General features: G+C 40.1%; 1 protein-coding gene across 2 annotated transcripts in view; it reads right to left on the bottom strand.

Moving 5' to 3' along the window:
- abca1a (ATP-binding cassette, sub-family A (ABC1), member 1A) overlaps window positions 1-18,470 on the bottom strand; it is a 50,331-nt gene that overhangs the window by 15,616 nt on the left and 16,245 nt on the right. For both annotated transcript variants that reach the window (XM_037532632.1, XM_037532633.1), the window contains exons 6-16: window positions 15,647-15,768; window positions 12,400-12,591; window positions 10,541-10,630; window positions 5,839-6,079; window positions 5,289-5,428; window positions 4,095-4,211; window positions 2,931-3,125; window positions 1,432-1,637; window positions 1,118-1,294; window positions 395-617; window positions 69-290 (exon numbers count right to left, since the gene is read on the bottom strand). In XM_037532632.1, the coding sequence (XP_037388529.1) occupies window positions 69-290; window positions 395-617; window positions 1,118-1,294; window positions 1,432-1,637; window positions 2,931-3,125; window positions 4,095-4,211; window positions 5,289-5,428; window positions 5,839-6,079; window positions 10,541-10,630; window positions 12,400-12,591; window positions 15,647-15,768 (1,925 nt within the window). The remainder of the gene's footprint in view (window positions 1-68; window positions 291-394; window positions 618-1,117; window positions 1,295-1,431; window positions 1,638-2,930; window positions 3,126-4,094; window positions 4,212-5,288; window positions 5,429-5,838; window positions 6,080-10,540; window positions 10,631-12,399; window positions 12,592-15,646; window positions 15,769-18,470) is intronic.

Genomic DNA, 18,470 nt, shown 5'->3' with positions numbered 1-18,470 from the left:
ATACAGTGAAATGCAGTTCCCAGTCCTCATTCCACGTCAGATACTCTGGTGGTTAACACAGCACTCACCACAACTACTTTGGCACCAAAGCCCACGTAGTCCTGCCAAGCCACACACAGTACATAGGGCAGATAAAGGGTGAAGTAAATGATGCCCCCGCAAGCGGCAGCCAGGTTAGCACGGGAGAATATTGTGCTGATGAGGAAGCACTGCATGATGGTCACTATGGCAAAGGACACCAGAAAGAGGTAGACCACGCCTGGGTCACTGTAGGGTAGCAGGTTCCCCATCTGTAATACAGAATATTATACAGAAGTTTTAATGTACAGGACAAATAGTCATTTTGGACCATTTCAGGTCCAGTAAGCATTCTTGTGACACTTGTGATGCATACCTTAAGAATGAGGACCAGCAAGGCAGCGCTGATAAGCAGAGGAATCAGGCTGCTAATGAACCAGCTTAGCCACAGGATTCCATTATCCAGTCCCATGATCCTCATGGTTTCCTTCAGACGTGCCTCCTTCTCATAGACCACGCCCTTAATGATGATGGCCACTGAGTACATCCAGGCCAGAGTCATGAAGAGAGGCATTGAGCGACTCATCACACGCAGGAAACTACAGCAGGGACAGGTAAAAAAAATATGAGACAATGTTCAGAACAAACAAAAGCTACAGCTAATTCAGATTAATACTACCACTGCAACTGAAGACCTAGGCCTGTCTCCACTGATTTGATTAATGAAAGAGCAATCTGTAGATCATTGTGATGGTTAATAAAGAAGTTAGAGTTTCAAAAAAGCCTCCCAAAAATAAACTTAACTAATAAATACATGTATAGACTTGGAAAGATCCCTTAATACTTGTTGGAAAAGACAAAGAGCAGGTTTTACCAGTTGCCCAACTGGCAACTAATCTCTGCCAATTCATTGAGGTGGTCAGATTTTTAAGTAAATATTCAAGCTTAATCAACTGATCATGGCGGATATATAATAATTTGAGAGGGTTATTAGGCCTAATATGAAATCTAATTGTTCATGTACAATGTCTGAGAAATGCACACCAAAGGCAACAAGGTTTAAAGTTGCAATGTGTTACATTATCATAACATCTCTTACATGTCATCAACATAGCACGGGTAAGGCATCTGCTGGATGTAGACTCCAGTTTTCTCCTTGCTGCCTGTCAAGGCCCGGATAATTCCATGTTCAATAACGTCCTGGAGGTAAGAGAATCCACCCCAGATGTAGCGCAGATCTTCAAAAGGATCAGCACGAGGACCAGGGTCCCAGTACCTGATAGCACAAACCAAAACATCTAATTATGATGCAAACGATACTCAGAATAAATGCTTTTTGTTGTCCTAACAATTAAAGACAAATTTTAAATGGAAAGTACTATAGACAGCCCTTAAAGAGGAAACACTGCCTACCCGTCCTTGATCTTGTTGGTGCGCTCCACGTTGTCAATATCCATGCGGATCTTGTAGCTAACGTTCGGCGGAAGCTCTGAGGAGTTGGCTTTCATGTCCGGAAACACGATGCCGGCCCAGAACTTGCGATCATTGAGCAGATGCATGGACTTATTTACCAGCCGCTCCTCATTGGCCACCGGCTCCAACTTATCCAGGTTTATGCACTTTTGAAAAAATCAATGAGCAACTAGCATTAAACTTAAAAGCACAAAAAGTCTAGATAATCTAGAAAATAAGTAAGAACACTTGTCAAGTTTTCAGTACATTTCATAAGAATTAACCAAAGTTTAAGGAATAAATTCCAAGCCAGTAATTCAGTACTGTTTATATGGAACCACTATGACTGCCATGGTACTCTTTCTGAAGTAGGACACTTGGCTTGGTTAGCAAAAGGACAGAGTAATTGACTTGCAGCTGTAACTGATAGGGCAACTTTCATAGCACTACAGAGCCTGTAGTTTAATTTTGACTCACTGACCCAGAAAAATAACACAGTGTCATTTTTCGTATCATAGTGACACAGATTCAAGTGCTTGAGTTCCAAAGCCTGATACGTCTATACCACTATTAAGGCATTCTATTGAAGTACACTGCTACTCTGAATAATATAAAATCTATTTTATAAATGAATATCAAATGTAAAAGGTATACAATTTCAAGGCAGGTAACTTAAAAAAAAGAAATATAAATAGAGAATTATAGTACCTTATTTATTTAGACATAGAAATATCTAGCTGTTACCAAAAAATAAATATTAAAAATAAATTGTTAAATATTTTGAATAAAACATCTAAAGTGACCTTTTTAGCCTACTTTGTAATGTGTAGAAGTCATGATTGGCCCCTCCCAGTCCTGTACGTGTTTATGTTTTGGTATAGTCCATGTGCTTCTTTTTGGTATCCATAGTCCTGCCCTTGTTTTGTAACTCCGCCCCTGATTGTTTTCACCTGTCCCTCGTCTTCCCGGTGTCATATTTAAGCCCTGTGTTTGCCCTTTGTTTTTCGCTTGTCTTCGTTTGCTTTGTTGGTTGTAATATGCTGTGTTGGATGTTCTGTTTGTTCTGTTCTGTTGTAGCCTGGTTTATGTCATGTCTGCCCCCTGATCTATCCATATTGGCTCTATGACCCTGGACTGTCTTGACCCTGATTTTGGATTTGCCCTTAATAAATCTTGTTTATCTCCGCATATGCGCCCGCCTACTCACTCCACGTTACAGTACATCAACAGTGAAGTAATTTCAAATAAGTGTGATTCTAAACTTTTAAATGGTAGTGTAATAGCTTGTTAATGGTCATGGCCCACCAATGAGACGAACGTTTATTATGCATTTAACATTTAAGAATAATTCAGCTAACTGCACTCAAGTTCACACTCTTACTGAATAATACGTTTTAGTATGTAGTAAACCTGGGATTTTTAAGCGTTACTGTACAGTGTTGAGCTGTGTGTGTGTGTACCTCCATGAAGCGGGAGATGGTTTGGATGGCCTGATCCGTCTCATTGAACACTTCTCTCCATGTATATGCTGTACCAGGGGGACGTGTGTCCTCTGAAGCTTTAGTTAAGAAGCTGGAAATGTCCTCCACTTGCCAATCTGTTCCTTTCAGCTTGGTGTTAAAGAACCGAGCGCTTGCGTTGTTCTGGAGCAGAGTCTGTAGATGGAAGGCAACTTTCAATGAACATACAGCTCACTTTTTTATGAAGGAAGCCTTCACATAGAGCAATGGACTCCGAATTCTGATATTACTTTTCACTTTTGAGGCTTCTCTGCAAAATGTTCTGTTAAATACATGTTGCCTGCCTTTTACTCTAGCCCTAAAAATTGAGCAAATTATGGCTGTTATGAATGGAAATTATATAAATGAAAGGTGGTCTCTGGCTTTTGCACAGTATTGTATGCAAAAGCATTGGTTTTCATGACATCACCAAAACAGTTTATTCAAAATGAGCATATGTTCACTGTATAGACTGGGTAGTCCATGGTAGGTTTTGAAGCATAAAACAACATCATATAAAAAAGATTGGAATTCGCTGTTTTGTAAAATGAGCCCTTCACAACTTATTAGGCAGTACTTAGAATGGAACTAATGTAGTTATGGCAGTGAAGAAGCCTTTCAGATGTTAAACACTATGAGGTACTATGAGGTCAGTAATATAGTACAATAATACATTACAATGAATTACTGCACAATATGCTATCTGTATAGATGACATTGCTCTGAGCAAAACAGTGTCATTAATTATAAGCCATTAACATGGCAATAGGGATGAGTGAAAACAGCATATTATGCTTTGCACCACCATCATCTCTTCATATGATGTATCATCGAATCTGTACAGCTTTTGCGAAAGCCCAGAATGTCTTGTGTCCTCACTGTCCTTGAGGGGACTATCAATCAGGTCCAAAAAAACCCAGCCCAAATCATGGCATAGCCCAACACGTTGAAGACCATGTGAGCTTGGGCAATGAGGCTATTCTGCAATACAGTAATGGACCACAGTGTGGCACTGTGGAGTTTATATTGGAGTAATGCTTCCATCACTTTCAGTAAGCAGATTCTCACACGCTCCGGCTGAGGCAAGATGAAAGAAGAACGCCTGTGCACATTAGTGAAACTCACACGGACAAGATCCATTTCCTCACTGTTCTCCATGAAGTTCCACACTTTCGGTCTCATCTCCTCCCACATCCCCCCGAGATCTCTGAACACACCAAGCTGCTGAAATGTCTTATTGACCTGAGAGAGAGACAGAGAGAGAGAGAGAGAGAGAGAGAGAGAGAGAGAGAGAGAGAGAGAGAGAGAGAGAGTCATGAGAGAGTCATGAAGAGTATATGGGAATGGAGAATCAATACTAAGTCCACATGACATGATCCTCAGTGGTAACACGTGACAATGACGGCCCTGCTAGTCAAGACATGACGATCAGTAGTGGTCAGCAATTCGAAAAAAATATAAAATATAAAATCATGATACCTGAACACCTTTTGATGTTACATGATGTTCATCACAACAGTAAATTTGGCAAATTATTTAAGATGGAATAAGAGGAAAAATTAACCATTGCTGTAGTAAATCGAGATTAACTGCATTTGTCTTATTTGCTTATATATGGTACATTAAAAGGAGATTATGTGAACGCAGGGTTTGCATAAATGCATTATAAAAATGGGATTTCTGTTATTTTCATCACTGATGTGCAACATCTATATGTCATAAACATAACATATAGTCAAAAGTTCCAACTCCTTCATGATTGTAGCCTTGAGCTGTCATGTGTTACGTCTTGTTTCTTAGTTTTCCACTTTACTGTCGCTTCTGTTGCTTTATTCATAGCTCTCCTGTGAGCACTGTCTAGTGTAATCTGCTAAATGACCAACATTTCTGCATCAGCAGTGTGTTTTGCTTGAAAATGAAAAATGATAACTGAGACTTGATGTAATTCCATGATAAACGTATTCATAGCTTTTCAGTAATAGGAAAAAACTTTATCACGGGAGCCATCAAGAGAACTTATATATATATATATATATATATATATATATATATATATATATATATATATATATATATCTTATACTATATTTGAATGAGAGAACTACAATCATACCCCCCCCCCCCACAAAAAAAAAAAAAAAAAAGTTTGTTAATCATTTATCATGTTAATGCAGTTGTTCTGTGTTCTAGAAGTGCTGACGAGACCCATCATAGTATGCTCAGACAACCATACTGCGATGTAATTGAACACAATAACTATAGCATATCTCCATCTTGCCCACTCCTAACCATCAATCTCCACTAGCAAAGCTGAGTCACCTCATGTATGATCCTCTGAGTGGCTGGAGTGTCGGGTGTGTACAGGATCTTCCCCATCAGCAGAGGCTTCAGAGCCCTCCAGATCATTCGTGAGATGGGGCTGGACTCCAGGTTCTTCATCATGTTGTTACAGTAGGGAGCTGAAAGGACAAGTAAGGGAAAAAAAAAAATCAGAATCAGTTCTTTTTTCTTAGCATGTTACATGTACATGGAGTTTGAACACATTTTAGTGTAACATCAAAGCATGCCAGAAAAAAAAACACAAAAATTACAAGATATAAGAGACAGTATGATATATATTATACCACAGCATGATTTGTGCAGTTTGTAATGGTAAAAAGGTTTGTGCTATGGCTGTACATGATTGTGTACTTTCATGCTTCAACATTCAATTCATATATTTCTTTATGATAAGCATATGGAAAAACAACTCATGTTCGTTGGCAGAGGAACAGATGGACTGAATTTTGCACTAAATCTACTGTAATATTGACCAAATGCAGACATGTAATGAGAATGAACAGATCTGCAGCAGTAAAAGTGCACTCACTGGATGAATTGTCGTAGGGGGACACTGGCTCACTGTCACTATCATTGTGGTTGCCAAACAGAGCCTTGTAGTTGTTGTCTTCGTACCAGTTGAGGGATTTGATCTTGAGGCCGCCACCCTCTGGGTGGCCACAGACGATGCGGGACACGGCCTGGTACATGTGATTGGGTGAATGTGTGACGTTGCCCGTCAGGTACAGGATCTCATTGCGCATGTCCCGCCAGCTCTTCATACTCACCAGCTGAGAAGAGAACAGAGGAGGAGAGTTGATGATGCAGAACATTTCTCAGGAGATAAATGCGCCTAAAAGTGGCGATTCAATTGATAATGGAAGGTCACAATCATAATGAATTTGAAAAATATTCAATATATGCTAATTTGTTTATCAACATGAAATCCTAAAGCTACTTTCAAAGGGTCAAAGAAGGCTTAGCGTCTCGTTTTAAATCATCTGTATTTCAGTGCTGTGTAATTATTCTTTTGTTTCCCTTGTATTTTCGAGTTTTTCCTATATGAGAAAACCTTTTTTTTAACTGTTAGTCACCATGATGATAATCATTTTTTGAGAGGTTTTTCTGATGTTTTGATGTCAACAAATGATAAATGTGGTTAATGTTTTTTTCTGTCCATGAAACAAGACTGTGTGCACAACAATAACTTTTCAACAAATTCAAATCATAAAAAAACTCCTACTTACAAAAACAAATGATTGAACGTTTAATAGCAAAACTTTCAGCAATATTTCTAAGGTAGTTTAAACCTTCTCTCTGCTTGTTTCAATGAGCTTTGAGTGAGAAATAATTAGTATCGAATTGCTTCATTCTTTGCTTTTGCTGGCAGTAAGGCTAAAAGTGGCGGAGAGTACAAACTAAGAAACTTGTCGCAAAAATGTTTTTGAATTGTTTTTGAACAATAACAGAGAAAGAATCATGAGACAAGACTAGTAACTTTAACTAAGGTAACAGATGACTAGTGTTTGTACATCTTGAAGACTTTAGATTGAGTACTTTTTTCACAATATATTTCAGGCCACGTGCCATCTCCTATGGTTTTTTGTGTTTTTTTTCCTGTTCTAGGTTTGATTAGCAAGACGCTGAGTGGAGTGTTGCAGCACTTACAGAAATAGAGCAGTGCTGAAAGTCACTGAGCGCTGATACTTGCCCTAAAGGTTAACTGAATGTCTTTCCATATGCAAGGACAAGGACAGCAGGTTGAGTTGGATTTACACAGCTGGGTGGATGCACGGCTCATTCCAAAGAGCTAATTCACTTGCTTTGCCATTACCTTATGCAATTAAATAAGGCCTGAATCAAAACAAGCTCAATGCTGTGAGTTGTACATATTCGGAGTACCGTTTGGAGACAATCTGACAGTCTGTTCAGGTCCAACAAGTCCAAGTGGCTGCCAAATGTGACATACGACAACAGATCTGGCAACCACCACAAGGTGCAATTAGTTTGAAGTGTTTTCAGTATCAGCTGCAGGGTGTCGTTGTTGATGAATAATCTCCAAACAGACCAAACGGAGACCCAAAAACCTTGTTCCGTTAGAAACAGAAGGCTTGTGTCTTAAGCTACTTTGCCTTATAAAACTACAAATGTGATGTAAGAAGGTTTTGCACTGTGAAAAAAAAAAAAGTGGCACCAAGTGCCAGCTGATCTGAAAGTTCTCCAAACTATTATGTCAAGCTCAAAATCTTTTGGCTTAAAGTGCTTTCAACCGACACCACATTTGATTTATAAGCAGAAGATCATTCATTGGATGTTGAATGTAACAAGTTATGCAGTCATGTTTACGTCATTGACACTGGAACAAAGGATTTCGGACATCCAGATTCACTGCCGATACAGAATGTAAATTAAATGCTACTTGTTGCACAACCCACTTGACAACTAGAGAGTAAAATTACATTTGAATATTATAGCAAAATGACAATAACACCCTGCAACCTCTGAGGGTTCAGGGAAAAGGTAGAGCACATTCAGCATATTCAGCGATATCCTAGGCTTGTGGAGTCGAGCTTGCTCACTGATTGCCCAGCAACAGCCTGAAGAGAGAGCTGTTAAGACAAGCCGCTGTGCGCCTGCTTGAACAATGCAGCGGGGTTACTATCGGCCATTCGGCTGCTGCACTGGCGGAAGCCCTCTGCCAAAAAGGACAAAATATGCTAATTAACCCAGTTCTCTAGCGACACCTCTTCACTGTGGGCTAGTGTCACCTCCGCTGTGAAAAAAACAGCATAGGCTGCATCTGCGTGCTCCATTAACACTGTATCTCTGTGTTTGCCACTAGCACTGAACCATGAGGTTACTGTGGGTCATTTAGCTCAGGAAAAAACTGCAACGATTCAACAGAGAATAAACAAGCCTTTTCCTGGGCCACCTATGAAGTCATGGGAGAGATCAAACAGTGTACGGTCATTCCTTGTATACAGTGTACCTTCACTGTCATGGAATAACACAAAGAATACACAGAGCGGCAAGGTAACTCTCGGTCAAGTTGCAAATTGGGGAACTGGGCAGCTTCCTCCTACTCCTGACAAAGGACTTATTTTGAGACACAGGCTGTACAAAATACAAAAGAACATCAGCAATGAAGGTTGCTGAAGTCCAGACTTCAGAGTCTTAAACATGGTTATGTACAAAGCAATATCTGGTTTTTAATCTTTTTATCTATCTATCTATCTATCTATCTATCTATCTATCTATCTATCTATCTATCTATCTATCTATCTATCTATCTATCTATCTATCTATCTATCTATCTATCTATCTATCTATCTATCTATCTATCTGCCCATCTCTATCTACATAACAGCTTTTCAATCATGAGTAACACACATTTTTTTCACTTTCTGCTGTTCCGTGTGTTTAGTCATATTCCAGTAACCGCTTCCATGTATTTTGTCTTGCAATCCTCTAAACATACTGGAACACTTCATCCTAATGAAGGTTTCCTGAGTAATGACAGTTTCAAAAAAATCTAACTGCTGGATTCTTTCGCAGTCATCTCTTCCAGAAGTCACATGCTCTGAATCATATCTTCATCCTCTCCTCCTTTAGTCTGCGTGCTAACCACAAGCCAAAGGAGGAAGGCTATTGTTAAGATGTTGCTGTCACTGTGTCATCTCTTCATAAGGAGGAGGCAGAGGCAGCCCTGGAGGCGAATACAGCAGCACAAACAAAACTCAGGAACTCGAGGAGCGTGGAACGACCTGGAGTAACCTCACCGCTTCTGTCTACAGCAGGGGTTACTATAGTTCAGCGAGTGCTAGCCACAGCTGCTCACTCTGAACTGAGAACAAAGAGAAGCTGATTCAGGATATGGGTTAATTTACGACGGTTTGCCTTATTTTATGTTTCATTTACCTGCTAATGTCTTGCATTAGCATGTATGGTATAACAAGACTTTTAGATCTATTCTAACACCATCAAACATAAATAAACCAGTACCTACTTAAGTGACACAAGAAAGGAACTTCTAATACAAAAAACATTCCTCTAATAGGTGTGAAATATTGCAAAAAAGTCATGATACTTATCATTATATGTGAAGGGAATAGAATGCACCACTAAATTTCCATGCAATTTCTCTCTGGGATCAATAAAGTACTATTCTGATTCATATTCTGAAAATGGTAGTTCCACATTTAAAATATGCAACAAAAAACAAGAGCAGGTTTTCCAATCATAAACTATTTAAAACAGAAGAAAATTATTAAAATAAGATTATGGTCCAATCAGCTACTTGTAACTGCAGTTAATGTACACTCCTTTTTGCTGTTTACAGGCTCAGTATTGTCATTTTTATGAAAGCCCATGATATATTTACAAAAATGTGATCATTTATCATGATGACAATAATATATTTTCATATCACCCACTCCAAATCCTCCAGTGCCGTACAGTAAAAGGAAAAAAAATCAGCAGGGTCCCTTACCACTTCCTAATGCGTGACACAAAGTAACCTTGTGTTAGCTAACTCAGCTATTTCAGCAGGAACAGCAGGACCTGCCAGCTTTTGAGAAAGGGAGCTTGCTCTGTTAAATCACTTACAGCTGTCTTGCTGCCTGGTTTGACTGGGATAACTCAATGACTAAAATGCCTGTGAGTGGCCAAGCAGCCCCGGCTGACTGATCGGTGGTGGGCTTCAGGCTCAAATTTCAAGCCCCTCTTACTGGTTCCAAGAGCGGAAATGTAAGGGATGCTTATGCAAATAAAAATGCCTTTTACGACTCTGAAGAGCAACCATTGGGTGTAAGTTGCTGTTTGTTTGGACCATGACTATAGTCAGAATCAATTTGCAACACTCAAGGGAGAAAAAGGCAGGAGGCGATGGGTAATTTTTGGAAGGTCAAAGAAAAGGACGATGATCCGATGGCACTTACATAAGATCTGTCTGTAAAACCAGTCAAAGAAAACAGTAAATCCTACATAAATACTTAACAAAAAACAGGACCCAAGACAATCTACACTGCTTAGAAGAGTAAAGAGTCTACAGATGCCTTAAGCCAATGTACTTTTTGGATGCACTTTATCTGTTCTAATCTCAAGTCTAGTGACATTTGACCTACAATCACTCTCAGATACTGCAGAAGAATATTCTGGATGTGTGGCAGAAACTTTATCAGACTTATCACACTGCTTTGGCGTGCAGTCCTGCATCCAACAGTGGCTTAGGGATATTTTAGGGGGCCACTCACCTCTACAGTCAGAGCTCCCAGGCTCTCCAGCAGCCTATCTGTTGCCATGGACACATCCTGGACGACTTTGGGGTCAGACCTGACATCTTTCTACACAGAAAAGGACATAAAGGCATATTTGGTTAAATTGTCTGATCCATGCTTACAAAACCAAGTCTTGATATTGGAGCAAATTTACAGATAATGTGAGCTACCATGTTGGCATTCAATTAGTCAAGCTTACAAAGCAATGTTTACAAAGCCATTGCATATAATACAATTCAGACAATGCGAGTTTCACTGGTGAACCGTGATCAACTGAGCTAAGGCTTCAGAGCGGGCCATAAATGGCAAAACCTCTATAAAACTGCTAATATCTGCTATCACCTTTACTGGGCTGACCGAGCAACAGGAGATTCCAGGCTTAAATTTCATACCCCTGCTACTGGGCAGAAATGCAAGGGACACTAATGCAAACACACCTTTTAAGATTTTGAAAAGGAAGTATCTAATTTAATCTCATGGTTATTCTGACACAGTATGCCATCAGTTCTGTTCCTGAAGTCCTAAACAATGGGAGAGATCAGCTGGCTGTATGTTCTTTGGAAATTGAGGATCCAGGAATGGATCATTTTCCAATGGACTTTTGGACAGACATTGAAGCTTGTAAAATAACAGATACATTCACATATATTTTACTGCATAGGTAGCAGTTACTTCAGTAAATGTGCCTGCCACAGTTTGGTGACATTCAATAAAATTAACTGCAGAAATGTTTTTTTTTTATTTATTTCTTAGAAATCAGGAGGCTTTCTTCTAAAAGGCCATGACAGTTCCCCACTAACAGGTTGGCATCTAAGTATTTGCTTAGTCACACAGGCCCCTTAAACTATAGGACACGTTCTTGAGACAAGTCTTTGTTCTGTGGCTTACATAAGCAAATTGGTTAATATTGTACGTGGCCTTTCACATCACTGTCTTGAGCTCTGCTTACTATGAAAAGACAAAGGCAACATTCACTGCTGTTTGAGTTAGAATAGACTCTAGACAACGGCATCAATATGTTGAAGCACTTGGATGGTGGCCACTGCTGTCCAATTCCCACAGAAACATGCATTCATCCTCGCTGACCTAATTGTCCCAACTTTTCATAAGGTTTGCATGTACACACTGTATAAAAGTGTTCATTATGCGGTTATAAAATTCCTTCCTTTGAACCTTTGAAAGTTCATTTCACAAGGGACAAAAATACACTTGTCCTGGTTTATGGTAATTTGTTGATGCACCATTTCTCGGCATCATTTGCTGTACAAAGTGTCCATTGTCAAAGTCAATTTGGGAAGCACCCAGACTTTGTTTTGTCCCGTTGTTCTTGGAACTGTCTTTTCTAAGACTGCAGAGAATCTAAGACGCTGCAATTATTTTCTGTGCAAAAATAAACCCTAAATCCAAATCAAAGTCTGAGGAATCACAAAAGATTTGGATGTCTAAAAGGACTTGCGTTCTCAAAACATTTAACTGGATCATCTGAGGCCAATTTGTCATTAGACACAGGAGTAATTTCAGCGGTTTTAAAGTGCAGCTGTTTCAGACTTGAACTAGAACACATTAAGTGTGGCCTTTTTTGAACAGAGTTAATTGCATCATCTAAAATAGCAAGTCTGATTAGCAGGAGAGCAAGTATCCCAGTCCCGCTGTGTCTGAAACTATATTTCATCACCAAACCCATACATATTTGAATCATTTTGAATCATGTGCGCTTCAAAAATGAATAAATATCTGCTAATGAGGCATCATGTTCGGTGTAGTGCTATAATAGAGATATCTTTACTCTGGTCACATTACTCTGGTATGTATTAGAGCTGTAATGTTCTTCTTACCCTGATGGGCTTCAGAAAGTCCAGGTTGGATAGGAAGTGGCTCTCTGCGTCGTTCAGCCAGTCTGTGGAGGCCTGGCAGATGATGTGCTGGGTCAGCTGGGACACCCCGTGGTCAGCAATGGTGACAAAGTCCTCCAGTGATGTTGTGTTGCACAGGTCTCTCAGATGCACTCCGAAACCTTTAATCAGCACCTGAACAACAGAGAAGTTACATTTTATGTATATATGTAAAGGGCTTAATTCCAAAATAGATTAAAAAATACTTTCATTTTCTTTCTTTTTTCATGATATACTTTGTTAGGAGTGACCTTTACACATATAAGAAATATCATAATATGCTATTATGATTAATACCACTTTCTAGCAAAATAAAAATGTGATTTTATTTTTAAAGATCAGCCTTTATTAATTCGTATCTTTCACATTTGAATATATATATATATATATATATATATATATATATATATATATATATATATATATATATATATATATATATATATATATATATATGAATTCCAGCAATCCATAACATAACATAAAATAAAAAGCACAAATATATAACTAGACATTGATTCTTCAGGCAGTTTCAGAGTTTGAGGCCACAGTGGCTGAAAGCTGACCATCCCCTGTTTAGTTACTAATAATAAATAACTTCTGAAAAGAATACTACATCTGGCACTAAAGCACCAGCGTCTACTGTAGGTGTGCTTTTCGTCAACAGGTTTTCTGGTTTTTTTCTAAATATGGAGAAATTACACTTCATGGGAATTCATCGTATGCTATAGGTGTGGTGGAGAGAGAGTATTTAAAAGTTTTAGGACAGAAGCATCTCCACATAGAAAGCACTCTTTAGCCAATGAACTTGAAAAGACAAAGCGTAGACCTGTTCAAGTTAAAGTAGGTTCAAAATCTTTCAATACTGAGCTAGAAAACTAATGGGAGAACTTTCAGTTATTTGGACAGTACATGTCATGTCCTTCAGAATCTCTCTGTTTCAAGGTTTGAGGAAAAAATACATAAAAGGAAGGTTCTGTATTAGGTCACAAGCTCATTTTATCATCAGCTACTTTCAGTGGAGAAAAGACATCCTGTACCGGCCCATCCATTTCCTGAAGCAACAGATGTTATTATACAGCAGCATCACGACCTTAAGATATTCTTTTTTGTGGATGCAGTGTACGAAACTCTACTGACAGCTGCCTCTCTCTCTCTCAGTCTCGACAATGTGCAGCATCGGGTCTGAACAATATAGCTGGAGTTACAATTAACTGAATATACAATATTTATATTCAGTCAGTGTGTGTGTGTGTGTGTGTGTGTGTGTGTGTGTGTGTGTGTGTGTATATATATATTCTTTTTCTTCTTAGATATTTATTTATATATTTTTTGCATTTTAATTCTATAAGGGGGCTACACACCTAAGATTTTCACTCAGATTCCATCTGTGTAAATATGATGTGACAATAAATGTGATTTGATTTGAATTCAAAAAGTAGTGATACTCACATATTAACACTGACTAACATATGAATATAAATAATATAATATTGTTTATTACAACTACTAATATATAAGGACCCCTAGGTATTCATGGCAGTGCAACGTAACGTATATATCTCATATAGTGATAAATATATAATATCTCATAGTGATAAAAATCGATTTAACGGATCAGTAAAAACACCACCAATAAATCACTGGCCAAATTTTTTAAGTCCCTTATTTTTTATCTAAGGTCTAATGACGTTTGTGTGGGTTTTTGTACTAAAAAATCAGTTTTTACATGACCACCTTCCACCCTCTCTCTAGTCCTTTGAATTTAACAAGCTGCTTTTGTATCTATGCCTTTTCAACTGAGTAAATGTGTAAATGACCCCTGTTCTGACTGGCTTGAATGGTTAGAAAGCATCCTTAAAACTTCAGCGTGAATAGGTGGGGCTAAACTGCTGTAGGTTAAATACGTAAACATATGTAAATACATTGGTTTTCACGACACAAAAACAATCAATTCAAAAAACAATTTTGTCGCCTGGAGGAAAGTTTCATTGCCTAAATGTTGCTTTTTGACAGCTTTATGGAGATTCTCCTATATGTTCCCAGGAGAAATCAAGACAAAAAAGACGATAAGACACGAGACAGTTTAGTTGCAGATAAACACAAGTGTTATTATGTTGGCAAATCTGAGTACAATATGTGACATCTCTCAAACCCATGAGGAGACATGTGAGAGCACCAGGCACTTTTTCTCAGGAGAAAAAACTGAGCATAAAGAGCCTGAAGCAAAAGTCTCTTGTCTTTTCACCTAATTTCATTGTTGTCTACGAGAACTACCAAGATATTAAGGAGATCACTTTATTGCTTTTCTTTTCCATAAGTCTCCATAAAAGGGCTGGAAGGGCTGAGTATGTTTTACATTTTTAGCAATGTTTGTTGATTTCAATTTTTTTTTTAATTCAAAATGTTCATATCGGTCAGCCGCTAATAAAGAGTAGAAAAGACTAAGTGATGTAACTGGGGATGTCAAGAAGCAGCGCATCTCAAACGGCTGTGTCATGATAAGAAAGTGGTCCAGCTCTCTCAGGATTCTCTTACTGCTCTGCATGTGCTGGGCATCAGTCATGTGACTCCACCCCTCCTCCCCTCTTCCCTCGCTCCCCTCACGTGAGCATCTGTGGAATGCAGCAGTCTCGTGGCAGCTGGGCTGATGATGTATTATCTGCACTGTCTGCCGCTTTAAACCCAGCATGTTTGACCTTGAGTGCCACAACAAGGTTGTCTATATACAAATGTCTGGATTACTTTTCATTGCTAAAAATAATGCAGGGAATTGCTTGATTTGATCTTTTCTACATAAATTAAATATATTACATTAAATAATTCTTGTTACTGTATTTAATTCATGTTTAAATAATGTACACATTTGAATCAAGCAAATTCATTGCATTATTTCATTCAAATCAGTGTCCATTGCTTCTTACATAACAGTCCCAAGGCAGAATGACATTTATATCACTATACCAGCCTCTAAAGTGAGGGAGCGTGCAAACGAGGGGAAAGGGGGATGAGGGGAGGGGGATAAGTGCTAAATATAGCACAGAAGTGACAAACAAGTGTAGTCTACAGGCACAATATCATATTTAAGGTGAACGCCAGGTATTGCTGAATTACGCCCACCTGTGCTGATATTTGATGTGACTATTTGAGGCAACGTTTGACAAAAAAAAAAAAAAAAAAGCTGTCTTACCTTCTCCAGGTTGACGTCAGCCTCCACTATTTGCTGCACAGCATGTTTGCTCAGTGTTGCGTTCTTCTCCAGGAACTCGGACAAGGTTTCATTGTCTTGGAGAAAGTCCTTCAGCTTGAAAGCTGCAAGCCAAAACAAATAAAATTATTGCTGAGGGTTAAAAAGGTCATTATCACATACAAGACATTCACATGGCATTTATCTAATAATCTATCGGAACAGGGTTACGTAAGGGTATTATGCAGTCGTTTTGGGGTCATAAAAACAAAATAATGAGGTGCTCAGGCAACAAAATACAATTTCACTAACAGCCTGCATATGACTCATACTATGACTTTCAGTTATACTCATCATCACTCACGTATTACTCAGTTTAAAAAGACTTGGATTAAAATTGATCAATGAATGACTTAGCAATGATCGTCATAACAATGATGTAATGATCAGCAGCCTGATGTTGAGACAGCCTACACAGTAGTTTTTATTTTTCTGAAGAAGACGTTTTAAGTCCACACCAGAGGTTATGCTTTTGTGTCACTGTATCTTTTCATTTGGTTTGATTGACCAGTTTACTATATGTTTTTCATGTGGATGTTTGTTGATTGGTCAGGAATTCCGTGTGGATCCTCAGTACCTGCCATGGTTGCCCTCATTAGTGCCAAAACACAAACTGATGCCTGGCACCATCTAACAAAAGTACATATAGCAGTCCTGTGCCAGGATGCAATCTAAAATGCATTGCTTTACTATTATTCCATTGCTTGTATATGATTAATAGTGCCAGCCTATGCTGTAACAATGATAAGAGTGCCTGTAAAGAGATGAAACAGGATGTAGAGCAAAGGATACTCTGACACCAAATTCCGTTTGGTGCGGAGCATCATAAACATGTTTTCCCATCAGCAGTGAGGACTTGGAAGTAGACCAAGGCACACAAAGCATGTGAAGAAGCAGTCTTTAAACACTATATAGTGTTTCTTCAAAAAAATGTTATGGCATCTTAGAGAAACTATGCTTTATTACAGTCCAGCTACCATTTTTGCTGTGTGGCCTTAACAAAATAATCAGGAGCTTATGAGATTACTAATGCAAATCAACAGTGATGGCTGTAATACATATATAAATGATCATTTCTTTCATTTAATACAGAGAGGAAGAAAAGTGGCAAACAGGTAACATATGTGGTACAGACACTGCAGCAATCACAAGAAAAAGTGCCCATCCATCCATCCATCCATCCATTATCTTCCGCTTGTCCGGGGTTCGGGTCGCGGGGGCAGCATCCTAAGCAATGAAGCCCAGACCTCCCTTTCCCCAGCCACTTCCACCAGCTCTCCAAGGGGGATTCCGAGGCGCTCCCAGGCCAGCTGGGCGATATAGTCACGCCAGCGTGTCCTGGGTCTTCCCCGGGGTCTCCTCCCAGGTGGACTCACCTGTGACACCTCCCGAGGGAGGCGTCCAGGAGGCATCCTAACCAGATGCCCGAACCACCTCAGCTGGCTCCTCTCGACGTGAAGAAGCAGCGGCTCTACTCCGAGTCCCTCCCGGATGACTGAACTTCTCACCCTATCTCTAAGGGAGAGTCCAGACACCCTGCGGAGGAAACTCATTTCGGCCGCTTGTATTCACGATCTTATTCTTTCGGTCATTACCCAAAGCTCATGACCATAGGTGAGGGTGGGAACGTAGATCGACCGGTAAATCGAGAGCCTTGCCTTATGGCCCAGCTCTTTCTTTACCACAACAGACCGGTAAAGAGCCCGCATCACTGCTGACCCAGCACCAATCCGCCTGTCAATCTCCCGCTCCCTTGTACCATCACTCGTGAACAAGACCCCGAGATACTTGAACTCCTCCACTTGAGGCAAGAGCCTATCCCCGACCCAGAGAGGGCTCTCCACCCTTTTCCGCCTGAGAACCATGGTCTCGGATTTAGAGGTACTGATTCTCATCCCAGCCGCTTCACACTCGGCTGCAAACCGATCCAGCGAAAGCTGAAGTTCGCGGCCTGATGTCCCCAATAGGACCACATCATCTGCAAACAGCAGTGATGTGACCCTGAGGTCACCAAACCGGACACCCTCCATCCCTTGACTGCGCCTAGAAATTCTATCCATAAAAATTATGAATAGAATCGGTGACAAAGGGCAGCCCTGACGGAGTCCAACTCTCACTGGGAACGAGTCTGACTTACTGCCGGCTATGCGAACCAAACTCCAGCTTTGTTTGTACAGGGCCTGAATGGCTCGTAGCAAAGAGCCATGTACCCCGTACTCCTGAAGCACCTCCCACAGAATACCCCGGGGAACACAGTCGAATGCCTTCTCCAGATCCACAAAGCACATGTGGACTGGTTGGGCAAACTCCCATGAACCCTCCAGAATCCTGGAGAGGGTGAAGAGTTGGTCCAGTGTTCCACGACCAGGGCGGAACCCGCACTGTTCCTCCTGGATCCGAGGTTCGACTATAAGCCGGACTCTCTTCTCCAGTACCCCTGCATAGACCTTGCCAGGGAGGCTGAGGAGTGTGATTCCCCTGTAGTTGGAACACACCCTCCGGTCCACCACCCCAGTCTGCCAATCCAGTGGCACCGCCCCCGATGTCCACGCAATGTTGAAAAGGCGTGTCAGCCAAGACAGCCCCACAACATCCAGAGCCTTGAGGAACTCAGGGCGGATCTCATCCACCCCTGGAGCCTTGCCACCAAGGAGCTTCTTAACTACCTTAGCGACTTCGGCCTCAGTAATGGACAAGCCTATTCCCATGTCCCCAGACTCAGCCTCCTCACTGGAGAACGTGTCGGTGGGATTGAGAAGGTCCTCAA

The sequence above is a fragment of the Pygocentrus nattereri genome, chromosome 22, assembly GCF_015220715.1.
Source record: "Pygocentrus nattereri isolate fPygNat1 chromosome 22, fPygNat1.pri, whole genome shotgun sequence".
Taxonomy (NCBI): domain Eukaryota; kingdom Metazoa; phylum Chordata; class Actinopteri; order Characiformes; family Serrasalmidae; genus Pygocentrus; species Pygocentrus nattereri.
The sequence above is the reverse complement of the archived record's forward strand: the minus strand, read 5'-3'. Positions and strand labels throughout refer to the sequence as shown.